At 30.4% G+C, this 26,179-nt stretch overlaps 2 protein-coding genes across 2 annotated transcripts; one reads left to right on the top strand and one right to left on the bottom strand.

Annotated features, from left to right (window-relative positions):
- Window positions 1-509: 509 nt before the first annotated feature.
- LOC114391418 (ethylene-responsive transcription factor 1A-like) lies at window positions 510-1,663 on the bottom strand. The gene has a single exon (XM_028352422.1). It carries the CDS (start codon window positions 1,600-1,602, stop codon window positions 847-849), a length of 756 nt encoding a protein of 251 aa, XP_028208223.1. The 5' UTR covers window positions 1,603-1,663; the 3' UTR covers window positions 510-846.
- Window positions 1,664-14,999: 13,336 nt separating this feature from the next.
- LOC114394178 (ethylene-responsive transcription factor 5-like) lies at window positions 15,000-16,032 on the top strand. Its single transcript, XM_028355811.1, has one exon. The coding sequence runs from the start codon at window positions 15,083-15,085 to the stop codon at window positions 15,908-15,910; it is 828 nt and encodes a 275-aa protein (XP_028211612.1). The 5' UTR covers window positions 15,000-15,082; the 3' UTR covers window positions 15,911-16,032.
- The last annotated feature ends 10,147 nt before the right edge of the window (window positions 16,033-26,179 follow it).

The following is a 26,179-nucleotide window of genomic DNA, read 5'->3' as shown; positions in this document are numbered from 1 at the left end:
CTAAAAATCTGCCAAAATTTTATTAACATTAGTCTTACCACAACATAGCATTAAATTGTTCATTTATTACCTTATGCTTTCTTCCATTTTCATTTATTATGAGATTGATCAAATAGTTATAAGAAAAGCAAGGAAGAGTGAAACAAAGAGAGACCACATGTTTAAATTTCTTAAACAGCTAATATTTTTTTAATAAAACTAATAAAATTAATATTTACTAATAAAAACATTATTTTTTATATTTTTTATGAGATATAAGATTAATTCAATAGTTGAAAAAATATGAAGGAAGAGTGAAAAGAAGAGAAATCACACGTTTAAATCTTCTAAACAACTAATATTTTTAACAAAACTAATAAAATTAACGTTTACCATTTAAAAAATCATTTCCATTGGCGTCCCTAGTTTTATTTGGTGCATTTTATTACATGTTGCCATGCTTTTCAACTCAGAATAACAATTAAGCAATTGATAATAATTTATCACAGAATAATCATTTAGAAGGATTCTTAAGGTCTCAACTCATTTGTCACATTTAACCCATTCATAATTCATAATGTTGAACAAACAAATTTGGTAGTATTCACAAAGCTAAATTACATATCCTCACCTCTGTCATCACTCATCATCATCTTTTAATTTTTTTCTTCCCGTGGTGGGTTCACCACTCACCATTTGAAATTTGATATACTAAAATCACCTGTCTCATCTTTCACCTTTTTTTTTTCTCTGTTGCAAGATTGAGTTGGATGATGGGTATAGGACTACACACGCACCTCACATAATTACAAAAGAGTATTGTATTTTTTGTATTTAATAAACACAATACCAATTTTAGAATCTCTCTCAGCTAACCAATAACTGTTCGCCACGTGTACACTCCACCACTTGACTCCCCACTTGCTCTTGCACCGTCCCCACCACCATAACTTTCTTTCTCTTCGGCGCCGCCGCCGCCATACTTTCCGGCGACGACGACCGCTTCGACGTCACCCTCACCGGATCTGGCTCGCCGGAGTTAACCCTCAACGGAAAATTCAGCAGCGCCCTCGACCCTCGCATCCGGTAGGCGGCGCGGTCGTACGCCAACGCCGCGTCCTCCGCCGTCTCAAACGTCCCCAGCCAAACCCTAGCCCCGTTCTTCGCCGGGTCCCGGATCTCCGCCGCGAACTTTCCCCACGGCCGCTGCCGCACGCCGCGGTAGTGCTTCCCCTTCGGCGGAACAACCTTCTTCTCCTCCACCGCCGGCGCCGGAGGCGGACACGGATTAATCAACGCCGGCATGACATCAGGCTCCAGCTTCACCGCCGGAAAACCCGACGAGACGCTCTCGGGCGAGCCGGCATCGAGGGATGGGACCCACCCCACATTAACTGCGTCACGGAGAACGCCGTACAACACCATATCTTCTGAATCGTCCTCCTTAAACGGAAGCTCTCCCCAATCATCACTCAAACACGAGTCCAAGCTGCTGAAACTGGAGCTCCGACCCGAACCGAAATTCGGGGCTCCGAATATCAATTCGGACTCTCCCAGCAAGTGGCGGCGAATCGAATCCAGAAGCGCCAAATCGGATTCGTAAGAATCACTCCGTCCGTACATATCTCCGGTGGTCTCCCCAAAAGGTGGATATATTAAATATTGGAACTTAGAGGGTTATGAATTAGGGGGTATTTATAGGAATGTAGGTTCATGCATTTGTGGATGGTGGCTGTTGGGGTCCTCGCCTTAGCTTCGCTGAAGCTTCGCATGTGTAAAGTGTAAACGGCAAGGAATTAGTGCCCATTTTTCTCACGTGCTTAATCAAATAAATATACTCTTGTGGATTTTTCTTACAACATTTTTTATGATAAGTCAGACTAAAGCATAAGGTTATTATTATATTTCAGCCGGCAATTCTTGCACTATAATTTAAGTGAGAATATTTATAAGATAAATAATATCAGAACAGAAAAAATTAATGTAAATTTTAAATATATACTATTTTATAAAAAAAATTATTACATGCATATCACTTCTTTTATTAATGAGTTTCAGTCAATTTTTTCTGACGAAAAATCGTACATGTATGATGTCATTCTGCTTACAGGCGCAGACAACTTGCTCCTTTGCTTGTCTTTCCTGTTGTCACCTTCCATGCTGCACAATCGCCTAGTATGTCATGAAAAGAGAGAAACAAATTAACAAATTATCTCATGAAAAGAAATTAAACGTTTTATGATAATGTTAAATAAAAATAATATTATTAAAAAATCAAATTAAAAATTATTCAATGCGTAATATTCTTCTATTCAATAGCTCACGTATAGTCTATGCAATGCCTTTTTTTGGTGTGTGTTTTTAAATAACGTACATAGAATTATAATCATATTATATATATTAAAAAAAGTAAAAAATGATTTCGACGAATTATTTTAGAACACAAGGATAAAAAATTATTATTATTATAAGTTTAAAAACATTTTTTAAAACTTAAATTATAATAATTTGTTTAAAAAAAAAACTTATCCAAATAGCTTGTGCCTCAAGGTTCGGTGAAAGAATTAGATACTTTAAAATTTTCTAAATCGAACACTTACACTTTATTAATGTTAAATGAAATAAACTTTATGAAAACAAATATAGTGTAATTTTAATTAAGGAAACTGATAAACAATTAATTCAATATTGCAGGATACGAATAGCGCACAACTTATTTAAGTTTATATGTATAATTAGATTATGCTAAGTAATTAACATAGGTACCAAAATATTACTCACTCTGTCGTCACAAAATAATTTTCATCCTAATTTATTTCTTATGGATCAAATAAAAACAGATAAAAAAGAATAATTTTATAAAATTAATCTTATATCATCATTAATTTATTCTTATATTTTATAATTCATCATCAATATACGATAAATATAATTAGAAAAAATAATTAATATACATTAAAAAATAAAATTATTTGAAGACAATTTTTTTACACTACTATTATAATTGGAAAGGAAGGAGTAAAACTTTGACACACAAATAGCACCGTGCTAAGTAATGAAGATAACTTTTGTTGTTAAAAAGAGTGGAAAAAAAAAAGGGTGAAAGAAGATGGCGAGTGGCGAGGAAAACAACGTGGGACTGAAGGACACGAATCAAACAATGCGGATACAACGATTGTGGACACATTTACGAGGTTTGCACTTGTGGATAAGTCTCTTCCAAATTCAATAACCCAACAGGTTGAGAGGACCCCACTACTCGCCAATTTGCATCCCCCAGTAACTGTATATGCTTTATGCTTTTAGTGTTTTCCAGGACAGTAACTACGAATCACAATTCAACGAAACCCTTTACCTTTTTAGATTTCATCATTTTGGTTTTGGATTAACACTACGAAAGATGACCCCATCAGTTGTCCAATTGATCATTATTTTATCACAAGAATTAGGTGTCATTAACTAAAAACAGCTACTATCTTGCCAAGTTGGATGTTGATTTGAATGAGGTTGAGTTGAGTTACTAGTGGATGGCCAAACAACTAGTGTGAAATTATATAAAACTGAATTGTTTAAGTTTTATGGAAGTGTTTGATAAAGTTTGTTTGTTCAATGTGAAATAACTTGTGAATTATATATATATATATATATATATATATATATATATATTATTGTATATACACATATCAAGTGGAAATTGTTTTTTTTAAATTAATACATTAATAATTTTAATTACAACGATTTTAAAACTTCTAATATTAATATGTTCATTGTGGTTATACGAGTAATTTTTTAAAATATTAAAATTGATTTTGAATTTATTTTTATAAAGGCTAAAAAATGAGTTTTTTTTTTAATAAAGCGATACAAATAAAATTATATTTAAAATATCTAGTTGGTTTACTAAATGTAACTAGGCATAAACAAATTAAGTAAATCATCCTAAAATTTCTTATATTTTTATAACTCAAGATAAATTCAAGTTTTAAATTAAATTTATTTAAATAACCGAATGAAAGTTTAGTTGTGTTATTTTTTCTTATGCCAAATTTGAATATTAATTTATTCACATTTAGTTGAGTTAACCTATAGTTCCTGTTAAGTTAAAAGATATTTATGTCTTAAAAATAAATCATGACTCATAATTATTTTGATTGGATGTAAATAAATAGAAAGATAAAAATTGCATTTGAAGTTTTCAAACAATACACTTATAAAACGATTTGATAAAACGTTTAAATAGTGTATTTAAGATCTTCATTTAATATTTTATGTTTGAGATTCTTTCATTCAAAAACATCCTCTTAAGATTTTTCAAAGTCTTGTGGAAAATAAAAAAAGTCCATAACCTGAAATACACTAATCATCCTCAAAAAGACACTCTTTGTTGTTAAAGATCTATTATGAAGAAAGAAGTGACTTCTCTGTTGAATCACAAGACACACTATCCTATCAATATAAACTTTGCATGAAGAAGAAACGTGCATTTAATACAAGCATTAAATGTTTCAATAAACTAAAGACCTCAAACAAAGAACAGAGTGAAAAATTTAACCGTTGAGAAACAACATATACTTGGAGATGAAGGTTATATATAGAAGAAGCTTTGAAGAAACTAGACACGAATCATCTACGTAAATCATTTTTTCATTTTTTCTTGTAAAACTTTTTGTATATTATTGTAAAGATACTAAACTCTCAAAACATCTTGTATACCTTAAGAGAAAAGACTAAAAGTGTTAAGTGATATACCCGTCTGTTAAACGATCATACTTTAGTCAGTGAACAAACTTTCAACATCTCTTGTTGATTTGTTTAGAGCCATTAGTGGCTTGGTTGAACATGGAATACTAGGGTTTAAGTCAAGCTTGAGGTAAAGCTTACAAGTGTAAGAGTCAAAAGTGACACTAAACAATACTTGTAACTTTGATAAGTTAGTGAAAACTTGATGGTTACCAAGAACTACTGCACGTAGTCTCAGGATTGAGAGAAACTAATATAAATTCTTTGAATACTTTCTTGTTGTTTAATTGACAAAGGGTTTGAATTTGTTTTTAGATCTTTTATCTCTTTTTGTTTTTCAAAGAAAAATGTTTTCTTCATCATCTGATAAAGTCTAAATCAAAACATGTCTAAGTGTTTTTAGTTTTATGTGCATCAGACAATAAAACGTATTTTTTGTGTTCAAAAAGTTTTTTTTTAAATATTTAAAAACACAATTCAACCCCCTCTTCTTGTGTTATTTGCTTCTACAGTCCGATACATCAAAATCATTCAAATGAAACAGAGAAAAATATAAGGAGTGAAATACATCTCACTTAGTGCTTAAGGTATGAAAATAGAGACAAACAAAACACACACATAAATAAGAGAACGTCAATCACAAGAAATTAGTCTTAAACATAACATATTGACCAACAAGTCGTTGATTCGAATGATACTAGACTCGGTCTCTTAAGCAAGGTCTCGAGTTCAAGTTTTGTGGATGAAAAAGACGTGGTTGGAAGGGTTGAATCCCACTAAAGGTGTCCAATCAAGTTTTTCGACAAAGATTAGTCATCGACAAAACTGATGAATACTCTGTATTAATAACATGATAACAAAAAAAAAAAACATAACATAGTGCTTTTGCAATGCAACAATGTTTAACTTATACTTTTCTTGCACATGAGGCACCATTCTAAACCCTTGAAAGCAGTCTAGTAGGACATGCATAAACATAAGAAGTGCTATCAACACACTAATGCCTTTAGCTTTCACACACTTACTAGAATGATATTTCTTAGTGGCTAGTTAAGGTTACCAATCTTTGTCAATACGCTCCGACTCCATAGGATCAACATAGGTCATTAAAGTTTCCACACCAGGTATCATCACTTCCAAGGCCAAGGTAAATAACATTTATTGACAACTTCTACCAACCAAATTCCTACATACTTCCCTTCATCACAATACTTGATGTTCTTATGCTTGGTTTTACATACATAATGCTCATGTTTCCATTGGACATTTCACAACAGGATCCTACCTTTCTTAGTCAATTCATGTCATTTATCTAATGACTCACAAATATGTCATACATATCCATCACATGTGGTATAAAGCCAACAACATGTTCTTTCCTAGGATTAAGGATTTTTTTTCCTGCACTACATTGCATTTTTGCATAGCGAGAATGGTCTCACTCAGCAACTCTCTCAATTCTTGCTTAGCAAGAATGCATCTCGCTAAGCAACACAAGCTCCAAGAATTTACCCTACTTTCTATGAAAATTTTGCTAAGCGAAGCTACATGCTCGTTAAGCGAATCCACTTCAAGGAGTCACCTTTTCTTTCTATCCAATTTTAGCTCAGCAAGAGAAGGTCTTTCTTAGCGAATTCACTTTAGAGATTCTTCTCTATTCAGTGTCTAATTTTTGCTTAGTGATAAAAGATCTTGTTTAACGAATTCACTTTTGCTCAAGAAGACATTATCTCGCTCAACAAATAACTCACTTAGGCACACCCAACCTTTATACCTATTCCTCTTAGCAAGAAGACTTTTCGTTGAGTGCAAGGCGAAAAATTTTGGTAGGTTAAGGGATGACAACAAAAAATTGTACTTGTCGAATACCAAAGAGTAAACTTCGACACATATTAGATTTGAGCAGCTTAATGAATAGTTGTGAATAAAGTCTATTAATTTTTGTCTCTACTTGCTTATTAACAAACAAGGATGGATAGAAAGGTACTTATACTCTATAAAAAAAGGTACTTATATATGAAGATTCCCACAATTTAAATTCTCTTATATATAAATTAAGTTACGTACTCTAACTTATTTTTAGTATGAATATATGTTTAAAAATTATTTATTTTTATAATATATATATATATATATATATATATCAAAACAATTTTCTATTTTTATGTTTTAAAAAAAAACATTTTAACAAAAAATTATAAAAATAAATCTGTATAGACTCACTTAACGAGAATACTCATATTAGTATGAGGTGGATTTTCATCTAACAAGACAAGTGACGAGGGATTACTACTCGTGTCCATGTTGTTCCATTACCATCCTTAGGTGAACTGATGGTTGCTTGCATTCACATGTTGGTGGGTAATGTTGGGAAGTATAAGATACAGACTACTTTAGGCAGGATCAACAATTAATTGAGCGGATATGTGAAGAAATTCTTCTTTCTCCACACTGAATGGGCGTTGAACTACATGCAACAAGGTATTTTTTTTTTCTTCTTTCAAAAACTTACTACCAGAGTTATTTTGCCTCCCTATGCCGCTTTAATTCTTATTTAACTTAAAAACAATAAATTTAAAATATTATTATGAATAATAAAAAATATATCAATAATAATATTTCTCCTTTATTTTACTCTATTTCTGCTCAATCAAATAAATTTTATTTTTACTCTATTTTTCATCTATTTTTTTCTCTCACCTATTCTCTTCTTTTCCTTTAGGTTCTGTCCGGTTTTAGCAAGTAGAATTAATATTGGAAATGATAGAATTAATTTTAAGAATTTGGTGGAGGAGAAATAAGATGATTTAGAAATGGTAAAACCTGTTTGTACTATTTCTTACATGTTTTTAGTCATCTCTCTATCTCTTTCCTCATTTCTTATCTCTAATTTTCTTCAACTAAACAATTTATCATTTTATTTTTCACCTATTTCTACTCTTCTTTTTCTATTTCCTTCTACTCTACTTCTCTCCTCGTTAACCAACACAACCTTACTATCAGGCTGTCATTGTAATATGCATTAACGTGTGGTTTAGTAGGTTAGTCGAGGTGAGATACTAGGTGTCAACCTCAGTTGAGGAGCAATATTTCAGGTCCCACTGTGCTTAGCGTCTCAATAGGTGTTAGACAAAAGAAAGACATTGGACCACAAACTTTATTTTCTCTAGGGTTGAGCTAGCTCTCATAAAATCGAGGCTTCCAAAATACTCAATCCGGAACTAACTTTTAGTGGACTATGGTTTTTATGCAAAATGAATTACGCAAATTAATTGTTTTTCTTCGATAGATGAATATTTATATTTATTTAAAGGAATCTACTATAATACTAATTAACAATATATATCCAATAGACTGAATTAGACCTTTATAGACCGATGAATATACAGTTTAACTTTGAAGCTAATTTCTTTTTGACATTTACAAAAACAAGTATATATTTAAGGGACGCACGAGGAAGACAGTCCCGCGTAACATAGCATAAGCTTAACAGAGGAGCCTTTGAAGCTGACCGATGACCAAAACAAATTGGGACTTTTGACTTTGACTTCAAAATTTCTCATTGATATATTATTATTGGCTAGCATGTATTTTTGGTCACTACGTGCCAACTACCAACCCGTGCGCACCGCAATCTTTGAGTCTACTAAACCTTTTCCCTACTACTATAATACTATATACGTCTAGGCTTTAAATCTTCAATATTAGTTTGAACATGTGAGGCCCACAATGGATTTACCTGATGGAGGAAAATTAATTAAATAAGAGCGAGATAAAGATTGAAAGAAATCTCCCCGTGCACAATTCAAGCAATTCAATTCCTAGTTTGGTTGAATGATGAAAAATAAAATATCAGTTTTCCTCCAATGTTAATACTATTATTTTAGAAAAAGTTGTTGATTATTCTAACCAAACAATTTGGCCATATCTATGCACTGTCACGTAAAATAATTTCATTCAAACAAGTTGAAATTCTTTTCAATCTAAAAATATCAAGTTGTAAATTTTATAATAATATCTGCTGTCGTCGGGCCTTACAATAATTAAGGGAGTACATGCATGTGTTTACTCCAAAGGTAGAACAGATACAAAGGATTAGGAATCAACCCTGTTCATTATACATGTTTAAGCTTCGCTAATGGTCAAATTAATCACCTTTAAAAACTACCCCATTGAACTGTGTTAGGAATCTTTGAAGGCATTTGATAGAAGCTAGCTCTGAAAAACATAACGAGGATATTCTTAATTGGTAAGCACGTGGTTTCCACGTGGCTGGCAGATGGAAATCCTTTACCCATGTACCTGTGTTGAAGACATGTTTTGATTTGAGTCTTCTGGCATATATAGGCACTCCAGCTCCAAGGGGTTGTCTTATTTTATTTGTCTTTTTGATCTATTAATTTATTTATAAAAAATAATAATAACAATACTTAATTAATAGCAATCGATTACCCCAGCTAGCATGGCCGTGGGATATGTCATGCCAATACTAAAACCTCTAATCCAGATGTTTAGTGGGCAAGGCCGCCATCATCTATCAATAAAATAAGATAACTGAAACTAATATAGTACAGTTGAAATTATTATATATTAGTAGGTAAATAGTGCTTAGCCAAGTCGGCCATAAATATAATAACTGAAATTAATATAGTACATCATCTATCTATTATTTTAATGTATACTCCAAGTATCCATTATTACAGTGACGTAATACCAATTGAACCTCTTGATTCCAGATTAGTTTGTAGTTTGCCCTTTATTGATTGGAGCCGACGAACTCTACATAACAAATAAACCGATGCATTCTTTCACTTTAGTACTTCCTACATTAATCAAATCATAAGTGATTTATAATTAGGATAGAAAGGGATGGAAATTTGGACTAAGGATATAAAACAGTTTATATATGGAGCTTGTATTTCCTAAATTTTAACAAAAAATGGGTGTGGTGGGCCGGGGAGTAAACGATAATTTATTTGGTGAATCCTATCTTTTTTATTTTATTTTTATGTGGATCATTTAGAGAGAATTATGTTTAAGTATTATAAGATCATTATGAATAATAAATTCTTTCTTTGAGTATTTAATATAAGATTACTGTGATGTCCTTTTTTAATGAGTATAAATAAATTTTAATATTTGGCAAAGAGAGCGCATATGAGAAAAATGTATTGCTAACAATACTATTCATCATATAGGAACTTCACTGATAATTTTGGGGGCAATATAGTTGCAGTGATGAAGCTGAAGGATGATCACTATTAGGAAATAATAAATCAGATCCGCAGACCACATAGGAGATGAATTAGTGGAATGAAACAACAACTTGTTCACTTGGTAGCTAGAGAATGTGGAACCAGAAGCGGAAAAGACTTTGGTTAGTTCTTAATAACAGAAAACAAAGAGAAAAGAGAGGAAACAGGGGAAGCATGAGAATGGGGTTAATTGGTTGCAAGAGAGCCAGGACTCTCAAATTTTCCTTCTGAATAGAGAGTGAAGCAGAGTTACACTATTTTTGTACAAATTAACCTGGCATTGTTATTGTTACACAACGTAATGAACATATCGGTAATTAGAATTTTGATATTACTATTATTATTAAAGAAATATGCATATGGAGCATAGACAATCATGTGCTATTCTACATGTTCAATTCAAAGAAGGATATGTCTGTCGATCAGTACGCTTAAGTTTTTTTCGCTCTTTCATTAAAACGAATGTGGCAATCTCTTTCTCTGCCTGCATTCAAACAAGAAACTACATCAATGCCCGTTGCCAGAGATCATGATGCAACGCCTTAGCTTGACTAGAATAGACCGAAGAGTTTGTAAGTTAAAAATGTTCAAAATCTTTTGCACAAGTATATTACGGTCATTGTAATTTGTAAACAATAAACTTATTTATGCAAGGCTGAATTCAAATAGCAATGGTGAAATGAGTAGAAACAAAAAAATACAAAAAAATATTAGCAAATGAATGATACTTTGATGGAGAGTCTATTTATGATAAAGATATAATCATATAATACATGATTTTAGCCATTGGAAAGGTGCCCATGAAAATAGGCATTACATCACACATAAGAGAGAAATGATTCTCTATAACTTACAACAATCACAAGTAACTTTAGGATTAGATTCAACAAAGAAGTTTGTTTATCTATAATTTCAATTATGAAAAATTCAATTTAATCTATTTAATTTGTTAAAAGTAAAATACTTGAATCAAATAAATGATGTACATAATTCATAGAATTTATGTAAGATCCTTTATGTTTGTAAATAAAAGAATAATTTATTTAATGAAAGAATTTTGTATTTGATTTCTTTCGTGCGTAAAATTTTTTTAGGTAAGTGATAATCATGTAATATACAGTTTAATCTGTGACTTAATAGGTTTAGATCGATGTGATATGCGATTCAGGAAAAAAAAATCTTAATAATTAAATGAATGAATAATAATTTATCTTCTATTATTTCTAAATTTAATGAACCATCTAATTAACGCTTCATAAATCAAAATTCGACCAATTTTTTTCTCATATATGGATTTCTATTAAATTTATTAAAATTGTACACCGATTTCTCATTAATTCACTGTGGATGACTCATATTCTATGAATGAGTAAATGTTAGAACGAAGTGGAGCAGAGCTCTCAACCAAGCGTAGGCACACTTGTCAAATGGTGTAGGGGTGATATTGTAAATATCTATCATTGTTTATTCTATATAATTTATGTAAACCCTATTCATCCTATCGTGCATTGAGTTTTATTTTTTTATTTTTTCATTTTTTCCAAACATAATTCAAACATTAAATGGGCGTGAAATGAAGATTTAAGTAGATGCAATTTTTTTCTCTTAAAAATAAGTACATGTAATTTTAGTGACATTCTAACCCAATTTCATCACTAGCATGTAAAGCAAGATTTTTCTTCTCTCTTATACAATTATACAATTTCTTCATTATATAATTTCTTTGAAACGTACGTTCATTTCCTTCGTTGTTCTTGTGCATTTATTTCTTCAAAATTAAATTGCTTGATGCCTCAAAGATATGAATGAGACTGTTTTGAAGAGTTTAAGCAGAATTTATTAATTTGCGTTCATAGACTTGACTTATGATTTTTATTAGGTTACATTTTAGTAGTATTTTTTGCAGATGGACTATATGAATAAGCTCTTATGTGACATGCAAACCTTCTTCATTGAAACTTCACATAACTTAATTTGCACCTGATTCTGGAAGGTAGAAGAGTCGTAACGTCGTACCTGCAGCTGGTAACCCTTGATAAAAACCCATGTGACAATTTCACACTTCAGAAGTTGAATTTGTCAACCACTTTTCATGGGAAAACACTTAAAATGTTGGGTCAACCATGACAAGACGTTTAATGAATTATGTATGAAGAACGATATTTCATTGTTATATGAAGCTAATTTTGTGATTATTTATGTATAACTGTTCTTTTATCGTGTCTATGACTTGGCAAGAAGTTATACTTAGTTATATATAGGGTTCCCTTTCTGTTAGGAATGGAATTTCCAAAAACGCATGAGCCAGATCAGGATGCTCTCAATTCTCATCCTTTGATGGTCCCTTAGAAACAAATAATAAAGAGTGGAGTCGTTGAAACTTGAAACAGGCCCGAAGACACAAACAAATTAGGATGGCTTATAAACCTATAAACATTGACTACTTCATCATCACCTTTCATTAAAAGATTAAAATAAATAAATTAGTAAAGCTCAATTAAGTGCTCTATAAATAAGTTCGGCATTATTAAGGATAGGAGCTCGGTCCAAGAGTGCCTAAACAAAAAAGCTTCTATATATCCTTAATTAAAGTGGTACAGCATAATTCGTATGATCCATGATATTCCTTGAGGGCCACATAACCTAACTTCTTTTTTTAGGTCTATTTATTTTATCTCATAATCTAATTAATTGCAACATGTATGATTACGAACGGTTATTACACGCCCGAACAAGAATTATTAACGGTTTTTGTATGTGTCATTAAGATTTATTTAAAAAAAGTTCTCTGACACGCAAAAAGATTGAAAATATTTTTTTTTATTATCACATTGATATGAAATATTTATTAATAATTAATTTTTATTAAAAAATTTAATTAATTATTTTTAATAAAAATATAAAATATTTTCTTTTAATCATATTTTTTTATCTATAAAATTTAAACTTTATTTAAGAAAATTAAATTGAATACTACACATACCAATCAATTATTTACTCAAGAGAATTTAATACCCAAGTCTTCTGCACACAAAAGACCGCACCTCTGTGTGTTGTTATATATTCGCCATAACACAACGCATCAACAAAACAAGTTGCCCTATGTCATGTTGACAAAGTTGTCATGCAAGCATCAATTTGACATTTCATTAAGACTATCATTAACACAATTTGACAACACATCAACAAACAAATGACCATGCCATGTTTGGAATATTTTATGAGAAGTCGGATGTTCACACCTTCCTAGTGAAAAAACAGAAAATTAAAGGAAGGCTATCCTTTTCAATTAGATGATCGTTTGTTTACGATGGGTGCAAAGTGCAAACACATGCACCCTAAATTGTGAAATAACACTAGCAATAAAACGATTTCAAACTAAAGCTTCACCTAAAGTATTAATAGTTTCGCAAATAACTTTGTTCTTACTCACCAAAAAATAGTCTTTGTTCTAGAATATAGCTAGATCACATTGTCACCGCCATATTCGGTTTTATATCGAAGTGTTTTGTCAAGACAAGATATATATTTTTCTTCTTTTCTAGAATCCTGCATTGAAGACGCAACATAGTGGAAGAGTGAAGACTCTTGAAGTTTACGCATATTTGCCTGGATCTAGGACTAAGGCTATGTTTCAGAGATCAAATTAGAATAAAAATAAATAAATAAATTGCTATTGTTATTGTTTAATTAAAATAAATTTAGATAAATTGTATTTGATTTCGTTTTATGTAATATTTATTTTATCCTATTTAAATTTACTATTTACTTTACAAATCATGAAATAAAAATTCATAAGTAATACCCATCCAAAATTCAGATTTATAAATACCAACTCCCCATACGAGGGTCATCAACAAAGCCTAACAAAGGTTATAACATATTTAACATAGCAAATATAAAAATACTATAATAACCTTTGCATCATAGAACCCACCTTAATAATCTCTGTCTGCACAAATTTTGATGCACGTGGTAATTTCAGTAACAGCCCTCCCATTGTGCTTTCCCCCATTCCACCAATCCTCATCACCCCACAAATCTTATTTCACAGTGATATACACAAAAAATACTATAAGAAAATATAACATTTTATTTTGTTCCATTCAACAAGATAAATGATTTAAGATTATTTCTCCAAACTAAAATTATGAGCCACCCCGTTCTTAAGGGCGAAAATAACATAAAAAACGAAAGGTACACAATCAACATTATATTGTAGATTTTTTTTTTTAATCTTTCCTCGTCACTAACTCTCTGCGCTTAAACTTGGGTGAAAATACATCATATCATGACTTCTCACAAGTTAAAATCATTTAATTTTACAAAAAAAAAATTATATATAAGTTAATTTTAATTTATAAAAAAAAATTATTTTATTATACATACATAATAATATACACATATATAACAAGAAAGTCATTGAAACTAAGACTTTGCTTGCACGTTACAGCCGTAGTTTAGCTCCACCAAGTGACCAAATCCTCATGTCATGTTTCACTTTCTTAAAACCTCCTCAACTGTCTGAGAACAAAGTCAACTAGACATAATGATCCATAAAGCTTGAAATATGGAAAATTTTACACTCAGTATATTGCAAAGTTCCTTCATAATCAAATCAAGTAATACTTCACCAAGAAAAAAAGTCAAATAAAATAAATAAATACTGCATAAAAGTGATAATTAAAACAAAAATCCAAATCTGAGAAATTACCTTTCTACATAATATGGTATAAAAAAAAGTTGAAAAATAGCAGATGAAAAAGTGAAAGGAAAAGCACCTCTTTTAAGTATAGAAAGAAAAAAAAAGGCAAGGATGGTGAAAAATAGGTAAAATAGAAAAGAGAAACGAGATTTAGTTGAAGTGGAGCAAGGTTACTAGGGTGTTCCCTAGCGCAGAAAATCGAAGGCATTGAGAGGATAAAGAATAATAATTCCTGAGGCAAGAGGATGCTTCGTGGCTCCATCATAGCACCAGGGTTGAAAGTCACATTTCTCCCCACTATATATATCCCTTTCCACTCAACTTAAACACACAACACAACCCTCTTCTCTCTTTACCTTCTTAACGCACCAAGCGAAGCGAAAAGCGCTTTCTAACTTAAGTGATGGCGAACGCAGCTGAAGTTTCAGCCTTGAACCGCATCAAACTGCATCTTTTGGGTGAACTCTCTCCACTGGCCACTCCCCTAAACTATTTTGATGAATCAAACCCTAGCCCCTCTGAATCTTCCAATTCCCAATCTTCTTCTGTTTCTCTTAACCACTACTTCACTGACCTCTTCGAATTCGACTCCAAACCCCAAATAATCGACCTCCAAACTCCCAAAACACTAACTTCAGCTCAGAAGAAACCTCAATTGAATCGGAAACCGTCGCTGCTAATCGCTGTTCCAAAGAAGACCGAGTGGATCCAGTTCGGGAGCCCGGATCCGAACCCGGTGATGGCTGCGCCGGAGAACCTGCCGCAGAAGAATCACTACAGAGGTGTCCGGCAGCGGCCCTGGGGCAAATTCGCCGCCGAGATCCGCGACCCGAACAAGCGCGGCTCTAGGGTTTGGCTCGGAACCTTCGACACCGCCGTCGAAGCCGCCAAGGCCTACGACCGAGCCGCCTTCAGACTCCGCGGCTCCAAGGCCATCCTCAACTTCCCCCTCGAAGTTAGCGCCGTGGCGGAGACCGTCTCCGTCGCCGCCGCCGAAGGCAACGTCGAGAGAAAGCGCCGCCGCGAGGAAGAGGAGGTGGTGGTGGAGGAAGTAAAGCCGGTGGTGAAGAAGGAAAAGATAACGGAACAGGATGTGAGTTGTTTTAGGGAGATGCCGTTAACGCCGTCTATGTGGACCGGGTTCTGGGACAGTGACGTCAAGGACATTTTCAACGTTCCGCCGTTGTCGCCGTTATCTCCTTTTGGATTTTCACCGCTCGTGGCGGTGTGAAATTTCTAATTTAGCACTGCGTTTTTTCGTGTTTAAGTTACAGCGTCCTGTATGGGGATGAGTACAGTGTACATTTGACGAATTTGTTAATTCAACAATCTTTTATTCACTTTTATTTGCTACATCTACATGGTTCATTTATTGGTCTTTTGGGTTAAGTTTAAATATTTAAAAAAGATTAATCACTTAAAACTTGAAAACTTTAATTGTATACCGTGAATCATTTGTGAATCTCATCACTGAGGGAAAGATACAATAATAATGATTACAAGTTTTGCATACTTTTACCTTTGTTTAAAAAATGAAACATCCATGAGCTTAATCTCCTTAAGAATCTATTTTCAAGGGCTTAAAATCAATTAAGCATGTTCAGAACTACTTTTAAGAAATAGACCCGGGTTAATCGATTTCAAGATGGTATAACCGATCACACCATGTCGATCTTATGACTTTTTAGTTGAAAATTACAAGTTACTGTTTTAACTGATTACAAGAGACCGCAGTCAATTAAATCAAGAACAAGCCACGCTTTATATAAGAATAAACATCGCTGTTTCAATCGCTTTCATCTATATTACTTTGTTATTCTTGAGAAAATCATGAGTTTATTATTTTAATCGATTACCAGCTTAACCTAATCAAATAAAATGTTATTAAATTTGTCCAGAACAACTCAGTCATTTTAATTGATTACTTCTCCATTTTAATAAATTATTTCAGTTAGTTTTTGAAAAATATAAAAGCCAATTAGGCTCTCTTTCTCTCATAACCCCCCTAAGCAAAATTTTGAAATTATCATTCTCTTTGAGGGTTTTGAACTTCTTCAAGATAGAAGAAAAATATCTTTGCATAACTTTTTTTACCCCCTTTGTTGTTGATCATTACGGATTAGTTTCTACATGGGTTAAGCAAGCTATATATAGTTGTGTTCTTCATGGATCTTGAGATAGGATTTCTCAAAAGGGTTGTTCTTGTTACAAGTTTTCACAAGAAGGGTATTAGGATTCTTATTGTAGGGTTCTAGAAAAAAGTGTGCTGTAAAATTTCATTGTATTTGAGCAATGTTCTTGTATTAAATTCTAGAATCTTTAACGGAATTCAATCTTGTTAGATTGAGAGTTGGATGTAGCTCTCTATGGTTCAAAGTGAACCAATATAAATTGGTGTCTTTTTTCTCTCATTCTCAAACCTTGATTCTTGTATCATATTATTTTAATTGTCATCATATCTTTAACATAGTAAATAAATCATTAGTTCTATAATATTGGTTTGAGTTGACTACCGTAAATCAACCTGAGTATTCAATTGATCAAGAATATAATGGCATTTTTATATGTACCGTAGTTTAGAAATACTTAGTGTAATCCTATTTCTAATTAATAATAGAAATATAACTGCTTTACTCCTTAGGTACATTGTCAAACCTCATTAAATCTTTGTTTTCATGTGTGCATGATTGATCTATTTCTTTATATTTTGATTTTGTGTTGCTAACACAAACATGCCTTCTAAAATATAAATTTGAGAAATAATGTGGTAAAGTATAATTTCTTAAAGATAGGAATTTATTAATTATGTGAAATACTAAAAAAGATGATTTCAACCAATCCTCTGACTAGTAAACCCCTGGAAAAGAGATTAATATACAAAACATCAAGAAGAATAAGATTTTATTAAGCCATCAACTAAAATTGACAAGTGATAATAATACAACCTTTATGATTGGAGATGTTATAAAGAAAGGTCATATGAGTAAGAATAAGTTATTTGTCAATTTTGCTAGCACTAAAATTAATTAGTTTTTGTCCCTTCTTCCTATAATGTGAGAAAGTGTTGGATATTGCATTAACATGATGCTAACCTTATAAAATATTTAATAATTTTTATATTCCTTATAAGTAGTATATGATTTGTAACAAAAACTTGATAAAATCATTTATATGGGTGTCAATTTTAAATTCATATTTTTAACTTTAAATGAAATATTTAACATATTATATTTCTAGTTTTGACTTGGTCTTTGTAGATAAATCTTATCTCCTCCTAGCTTCTACTTTGTCTAGATCTATTTGTCTTCAACAAAAATCAATTTTATCTTTTACATTTTGTAGCATTCTTTCTCTTAACCCTTCTTTCATTTTATGCTCTTCTCCTTATTGAGTTCTTGGGTATATTAAAAAAAAGGTTTTTTTAATAGTTTGTTGCCCTAAAAAAGTTGAGAAGGATCTCGTGCATCATGCAAATAATTCTTGGAAGACAATGTGAAGTTATACATCTCAACTTACTTGTTTCATGGATGATCTGTTGAGTTTAAAATCAAATCGTAATTCATAATTTGACCTAACTAGAACAACAAAAAATCTTGTAAAATGAAGGACCAAAATCTTGTTTAAATCAAATTTTAATGTAAGCTATAAAGTCCAACCTACTTTTAGGATATTATATATAATTAAGAGTAATTTTAATGATGATGTAATGAGAATGTAAAATAATTTTATACTATCATTTAATTACAAATAATTATTTGTATCACTTTTAAGATAATTATTGTAAAAATCAACAAATGTATATCATACATGTTGATTTATGATTGGATGACTATATAAAAATATTTTTAGGTAAGTTAGGAAAATACTAATTAATGTATACTACATGTTTAGGATGTATGGTGGAGGAAATAGAGAAGTTGAGAGAAAAATAAAGGAAAAGAGAGAATAATGATGTGATAAAAAATCAAGAGAAAGATAAAAAGAAGAAAAAATAAAGTAAAAATGAGAAGAGAAAGAAATTAAATAATGTATAATAATAAGAAAAAAAAGTCACACACTTACAATGTAAAATAAATTTTAACTCTAATAATACATGAGGATTTAATTATGATCTAATTACAATATTTTAAAATCTAAGAGTTCATTTGGGGTGACTCCAAGTTTTGGTTTGTTATTTTCAAATGCAATATTTTGAAACAAAATACGTTAGACAAAAATGAAGTTGAAATGATTTTTAACTCAATTTTAAAACATTTTTTTATCTTCATTTTCAAAATCAAGAAAAAATATTTGTGAATTTGATATTTAATTTTAAGATAAACATTTTTCCAACATTTGACAACAATCATTCTTACTATCACCACCAGTGTCATAAACATCGACATCACCATTAGCATTGCATGACCGCCATCAACATTACCATTGTTGTCACTACCACCACTATCATTGGCACCACCACATGTAACACTACTATCAATAGGAACTACAATCGATCATCACTAACATTATTAATACTGGCACCGTCACCACCGACATCGTTATCGTAAGTGACATTGTGGTTATTTTCATTGTCCCACTACAAAAATACATCCTTAAACTAATTTTAATAGGATTGAAAATTTCTAAAATAAGTTTATCTTAAAACTATAAATTAGAAAATAAAAAACTAAAACTAATTTTTAATAATTGGTTTTCAAAATATTTGAAACTAAAATTAAAAATTTATAATTAGTTTTAAATTTTTTGAAACTTACAACTAAACACTTCAAATAATCCTAAATCAAACAATCTAACTTAATTGATTCAATTGATTTAATAAAGTGCGCGAGTTATTATAAACTTTTAATATCTTTCTTTTATTTCTTCAAATATAATATATATAAAAAATGTTCCCTCTACCATATCTAAGACCATCCAATTTTTTCACATGTTAACACTTAACACGCCACCTGCATTTCCAAAGCCGAAACCAACATCTTTTTACTGAGGTTTGAGACTACAATTAGTGCCACCTATGGGCTTAGAGAATGATTTACATGTATATTATTAATTGCGACCACAATAAAACTATTGGATAATGTTCTTAAGTCAGATAGTGCTCTTAAAAACTAGTTTAATGGATTACTGGTTCGTTTAACGTTTTCAATCTCCATATATACTGATCCAAAAGTACGTAAGCTACCTATCTTAACGGAATTTTAATTACATTTTCCTCGAAATTATATATGAGGATAAGAAGATTTGTTAGTGTGACTTTGTTATTGACTTATTGTGCAGAAGTATATTACCAGTTTTAATTGCATATGGGTTAGGTTGCAGTTTTAAATTTGCCCCTCTGGTAGTTACATAATAGTAGTATATATAATTTACCTTTGCTGTTGTTGTCAATCCAATCGCCACCATCCTGTCACTATTCAAAGTTGGACATAAATGGTTTCGGTTTTTCTTTATTTTTTTGAAATTGGAGCACGTGGTTTGAAACTTTCTGTGTTTGAATAATAATCTCCATCATCCATCGGAAGCAATTCACTGCTACCTAGCGAGTCAATATTTCTGTTTCAATCAATAATCATCACATAGTTATCCGTTTTGAATCAAATTCAGCAAAACTTGGTCAAAATGACGTATAGAATATTCATGAGCTCATGCTCATCCCATCTTGTGTTGTAACTCAACAATAGCCGAAACCACGAAGGTGACGGTCATAATAAAAAATAACCAGTTTTATTTGGTAGAAAAATCACGCTTCCAACCAGTTGTATTATTCAAAAAAATAAAAAAAAAATTCCTTACTATCGTATCCCAAAGACATAAAAAAAAACAAAAAAAAAATCCTTCACAAATTTAGATTTTACAGGCCTAAAAATATGTATATTGGTAGTACATAGTATTAAGCTACGTGTCACCCATATATGGCACTCGCATATGATTTGTCAATTTTGTCTTTCTTCACGTACACCAAATAAACTACACTGTCATAAGTTTCAGCCTCATCGGTCAAAGTCGTTGCTCCATGTTTCTCAAAATAAATGTCATTCTAAGTTAATTTATACAAACAAAAATAAAGCAAGTCTAATAAATATACAAAAGATGATATATAGTGATTTTGTAAAATTAACATTAATATTAATATTAAAACATAAACTGATATTATTAGAAATCTTAATGAAAAAATAATATTACATTAAAAACTTAAATATGATACTTATTTGAGATAATTTTTAAATACAATACTTATTTTAACACGAAGGGAGTATTATTTACTCTTTTTTTGGGTCAATGTCTTCGTCCTTTACTCTTCTTTTGGGTCACTACCATTTTTTTTATTTGTGTTGGTTTCAAACTCATGGGTCAAACTCAAACCTACGAACATCTAAGCGAATGGGGACTCTTTCACGTAAATGATATATAATTAAGGTTCTGTGTGGCCCTTTGCTGTTCTCTCTACGATGTCAATCTACAATTCTACATGAACATATATTTATACTTGCACGTATGTATTGTTTGATTTGTTTACTTGCACTTCAGGTTCGAAGTTTGCTGTAATTAAATTAAATAAGGAGATTGTTGTGATACGTATATATCATCGTTACTCTAAAAAATTGACCATGCAATTAATTATATATAAAAATTAAAGAACTATATATTGACCACGGGTACGTGAGACATGCAATGATTTCATTGGATAAGTGTATAAACTTAACTTGTTTAATTAATTAGCATAAATTTCATTGTTTTAACTTTTCCAAAGAAAATTCTTTAAAAAGTATTTTAATTATATAATAAACTCTTTTAGTTAATGAGATTAACAGGCATAAAAAACATCGCGGAAGTGGCAAATAAATCTTTTTATGTATAAACTATTTACTATAAAGTATAATAATTCATATTATACTAATTTATATAATATCATATTTTTGTGTCTATCTCTTTCTACCTCATCATTTATAACATTTCAAACTCCTCTCTTTTCTCTCTAGTTTATATAATTTGTTGTACCATTTTCTCTTTAACTTATGAGTTCATTTTGGTTCAAACATTATTTTGAATTGCATCGTTATATTTTTTTTAGGGCATTTGTTATTGACAACTTACAATTTTACTAATATATCTCCTTTTATATATATATTCAAAAATATCCTTCTAGAAACTCCCTTTTCCAAATGGGTTAAAATTTTAACACATTCCATATGGTACTTTGCAGAAGCTAGTTTTTAGGGAAAAAATGGGACACCAATTGCCTTTAAGGAGACAATCTTTGTACTATTTGGAATAGTCTATGACGATAACGGTATAGTTGCGAAGAACTTGGGAACTTTGGTTCTATGTCTCGTAGTTGTAGAAATTTTACTTCTCAACCAGGATAACAACTTCTCCGCAAAAGGGGACATCATTTTGGTGATTACTTCACTTGAAATTTTTTTTGTGATTGTGATCGGAGTGTCGATGCATCCATAAGATTCATATTGCTGTAGCTTTTCTAGATACTTATAATTTTATTTTATTGCTAAGGTTTCTTCTAAATAAATTGAAAGAACAATTATATCAACACAAAGCAACTTAAAGACAATTTGTGCTTTTTTTTTTCTTTCTTTTGAAAATTGGCTTTCATACAGTATTTTCTGGAAGTGTTAAAATTTAACATTTAGGAAATGTTTTTATTTTTGTGAATGTGTGGGGGCAAAGCTCCATTTTTGAAAGTTTTTCCAGAAAAAAGTATATTAAGAAAAATAAAATTATAGAGGAGGTATAAATATAAAAATAGAAAGTACAAATAATACTTTTTTTTAGACAACAAAGCCCGCAAAGAAACAATAGAATACGACCCGAAGTAAGAATTATATGGCCCAGGTCCATGATGATTTCATAATGGACTTCTTTACCTAGAATTTGAGCAAGGACTATTGACAAATATACCTCTGTTAATTATAATATGTACCTCCCTTTTCCTTATTTTTATATTTTATTCTCTAAAATACCCTTTTGTACCCCCTTTTTCCAGTAATGGTCATCGACGGAAACAACTTCGAGAACCATCAGAGTTTTAAATGGGGCTGCATAATAAATAGTTGATGATGTTCATAGAATATTGGTTATTATTTCTGCACCAAAAGTTCCATTGTTAAAAAATTTTCAATGAGCTCAAAGATGATTGAAGTAGGTGTTTCTTCTTGGGAGTTATTTTCTCTACTCAACAATCCCAGATCTATGTCTATATTCCAAACATCGTTGATTAACTAGTGCAACTCGACATATGTCCTTTGTTGGAACCTTGATGGAAACTTGGTTGGCATCATTCCAATTCCTTTCGTTTCCACACAAAATCATGCACGCACCAAAATTTCATCCTCTATTTAAAATTTCAAAACCCAACTTCACTCACTGTTGAAACCGCATTGGCAGGCACAGAATCAAATAATAAAGCAATAAAAAAAATTGGAATGTCTTATTCACAATTGATAAACTGATTCATGATTGATATGAAACCCGGCACAACAATAACAATTTGGGAAACAAAGTAGAGAATTACCAAATCAAAGCCAAAGTGATTGGGCAACATTGATGGTGATGAGGGGTGGATGCATGATGGTTTCACCCAATGTTATTAACTTGAATTGATCTAATGAATCATTAATTAATTGACTCGCATGAATCAGTTTATATCAAAAAAAATAATTCATAACCTATATTTTGTCAATAATATTTATACAAGTTCATTGTTTGATATGTTAAAGGTTGTCTGATCGATTCCCAACATTACTTATTTTGTATTTTTTTATATTTGTTTGCAATTTTTGAGTTGTTTAGGATGTATGGCAAAAGTGGCACGTGAACAAGAGAGAGAAACGTGAAAGTTGAAGGTAGCCAGCAAGTAGGGATTTAGGTGAGACGGTGAAAGGCTGCAACATAGCAAAATGTAAAAGTTGCACAAACAAAGAGAAAAATATGAAAGCCTGAAAAGAAGGTTAATTGCGGTTCAATCCGAGTGTTTACTGCGATTCGATGACATGTCAACGAGTGATTGACATAAATGAACCAAGCAGTGAATCCACTCAGCTAAGGGTCCGGTTCCCAATTCAACTGGTTGTACCCGCTAGGTTGAGTCCAATTTAAAAATAATGTTTCCATGTATAACATAGGTTTCTCTTAAGGGTGTGAGAACAGACCTTTTAAGAGTCTTCTTTGTAGTAGGAATGTGATAGTATTTTTCAATTATAATTGCAAAAAAAGGGGTAGTTTAGAGAGAAAAAAAATTAAAAAAGGGTATATCTAACAAATTAGGGAGGTATATCTAACAATTGCATTGAGCCAGAAACAAATTTAATGACCCAATGGTTTGATCAAAAGTATGATATGATAGAAAAAAGAAAAGAAAAAGAGATAAATGCCATTCATAACTAGTATTTTAACACTTGTAATGTATAGAATGAACATTTCTGTTTATATAATTAAAATTTATAATAAATATATATTGTAATATATAAAGAAGTTTTATTTATATTTTTTTTTTAGATTTAATCTGAGATCAATTATGCTGCAAAACAATAATAGAATGGATTTCCATATGAGTTGTTAAAATTATTTGATTGCAATTATAAAGCTTCAATTGTAAATCTTGAAGCTTAAAAAAATAAAGTGAAAAATGATTGAAGTAGGATTTAAGTAAAAATATTGTCTAAAGCTTCATTTTTTTGTTTGTTTTAGGTTTTGGGTTGAATTCAATGTTAAATAATTTTGTTTTATTTTCATATTTTTTTCCATTGAGGAAGACACAAAATGAATAAAAAATGCAATTAATATTTTAATTTAGAATTTTTAAATTTTTTTCATATGAATTTATTGTTATTTTTCTCATTCATAATAAATATATAAAATATTTATAAATAAATAGAAACAAAAAGTATAATTAAAAAAGATAATAATTAAGGCGATCTTAAATTATTAAATACATAATGAAATAAAAATATTTTTAATACTTGAATAGATAAAAAAAAATTTACAAAAGCATATAAAAAATTGTTGCTGACAAACATAAAGTTGCATGAATCAGCGTGACCTTTTCTGATTAGAAGAGACTACATAGGCTTGGACGAATTTTGAATATTGGATTCAGTCTGGCTATTAGTTAGTGATTGATAAGAAACTATCATTTAAGTAATATTGATATCATTTATGTGTTATTTAATTATGTAAGATTGTATGACTTATACTATCGGATAATTTTTTTTTCCTATTAAAGTTAAAGATTTTTTCTCAAATCTAATATTTTATTTTTCAGTTTAATATTTTATTAAAAGATATTTTTTATCCTTAATTAATTCCTATTTTTTTATTCTAAATCTAGTTTTATCTTCCATGTATATAATCTTTTTCACCATCATCAAGAATAAAGTACTTTTCATGCGCCTCTCTTCCGTGCCTCCTATCTAATCATCAATCACGATTATACAAAAAGTTCTCGTATCCGCATTTTCTGTGCAGAAGTTGAGTGTTATTATATATATTTTTTGCCTTAAAAAATAAAATGCTCTATTTATATGTGATAAATTGATCTTGCAATTATTTTTTATTCAACATTATAACAAATATATTTTTTTATCCAAGATTAGAATTCATATATCTAATAAAATTTTAAAATATGTATTTTTTATTTGTATCTTGATTTTTTTAAATAAGTTATAGAAGAAAATATTATGCATTTGACAAGGAAAATTGTAAATATTTTCCTCTCTAACTTGTTTAAAAAAAATCAAGATAAAGATTAAAATATATTTCAAAATTTTATTATATATTTGTTCTAATAATAAATAAAAAAATATATTTATTTTAATGTTGAATAAAAGATAATTACGAAATCAATTTATTAGATATAATTAGAGCATTTTATATTTTTAAGGCAAAGAAAAAATATCACTTAGCTTTTGTACATAGAATGCAAAGATGAGAACTCTTTTGCAATCATGGTCAGTGATTAAATAGAAGGCATGAAGCAGGAAGGAGAAAGTGCTCTACTATTGACCACAATGAAAAAGATTATATGCAAAAAAGTAAAAATTAGATTTAAAATCAAGAAAATTAATTAGGAATAAAATGTATTTTAATAAAACACTAAATTAAAAATAAAAATATCAGATTTACAAAAAGATTATTAAACTTTAATTATAAAAACAAAAATTAAATTGAATTATTTAATATGACGATATAAGTTACTTAACATTACATGAATAGATAAACATAAATCACACGATATCACTTGTTTCAAGTCTTCCTCAAGTAACAACCTTTATAAAATTGATGTACAGTTTCCGTTAAGTATTAATTTAAAAGTAGTTTGATTTTCTAACCTGAACTGTTATCTGTCTAACAGTTCGGAGTTTTATAGAAAAAATATTATATACAAACAATTTTTTTTTAAAAAAAAGCAATTAGATAAATAAAATAAAAGAAATAATATCTAAAAAAACAGGATCAACAAATGGTGCCGACAATCATATAGCTG

The sequence above is a fragment of the Glycine soja genome, chromosome 17 (assembly GCF_004193775.1).
Source record: "Glycine soja cultivar W05 chromosome 17, ASM419377v2, whole genome shotgun sequence".
Taxonomy (NCBI): Eukaryota; Viridiplantae; Streptophyta; class Magnoliopsida; order Fabales; family Fabaceae; genus Glycine; species Glycine soja.
The sequence above is the reverse complement of the archived record's forward strand: the minus strand, read 5'-3'. Positions and strand labels throughout refer to the sequence as shown.

Bases quoted from the DNA above. Each gene is read 5' to 3' on its own strand.
- LOC114391418 (XM_028352422.1), bottom strand. From the start codon at position 1,602: ATGTACGGACGGAGTGATTCTTACGAATCCGATTTGGCGCTTCTGGAT.
- LOC114394178 (XM_028355811.1), top strand. From the start codon at position 15,083: ATGGCGAACGCAGCTGAAGTTTCAGCCTTGAACCGCATCAAACTGCAT.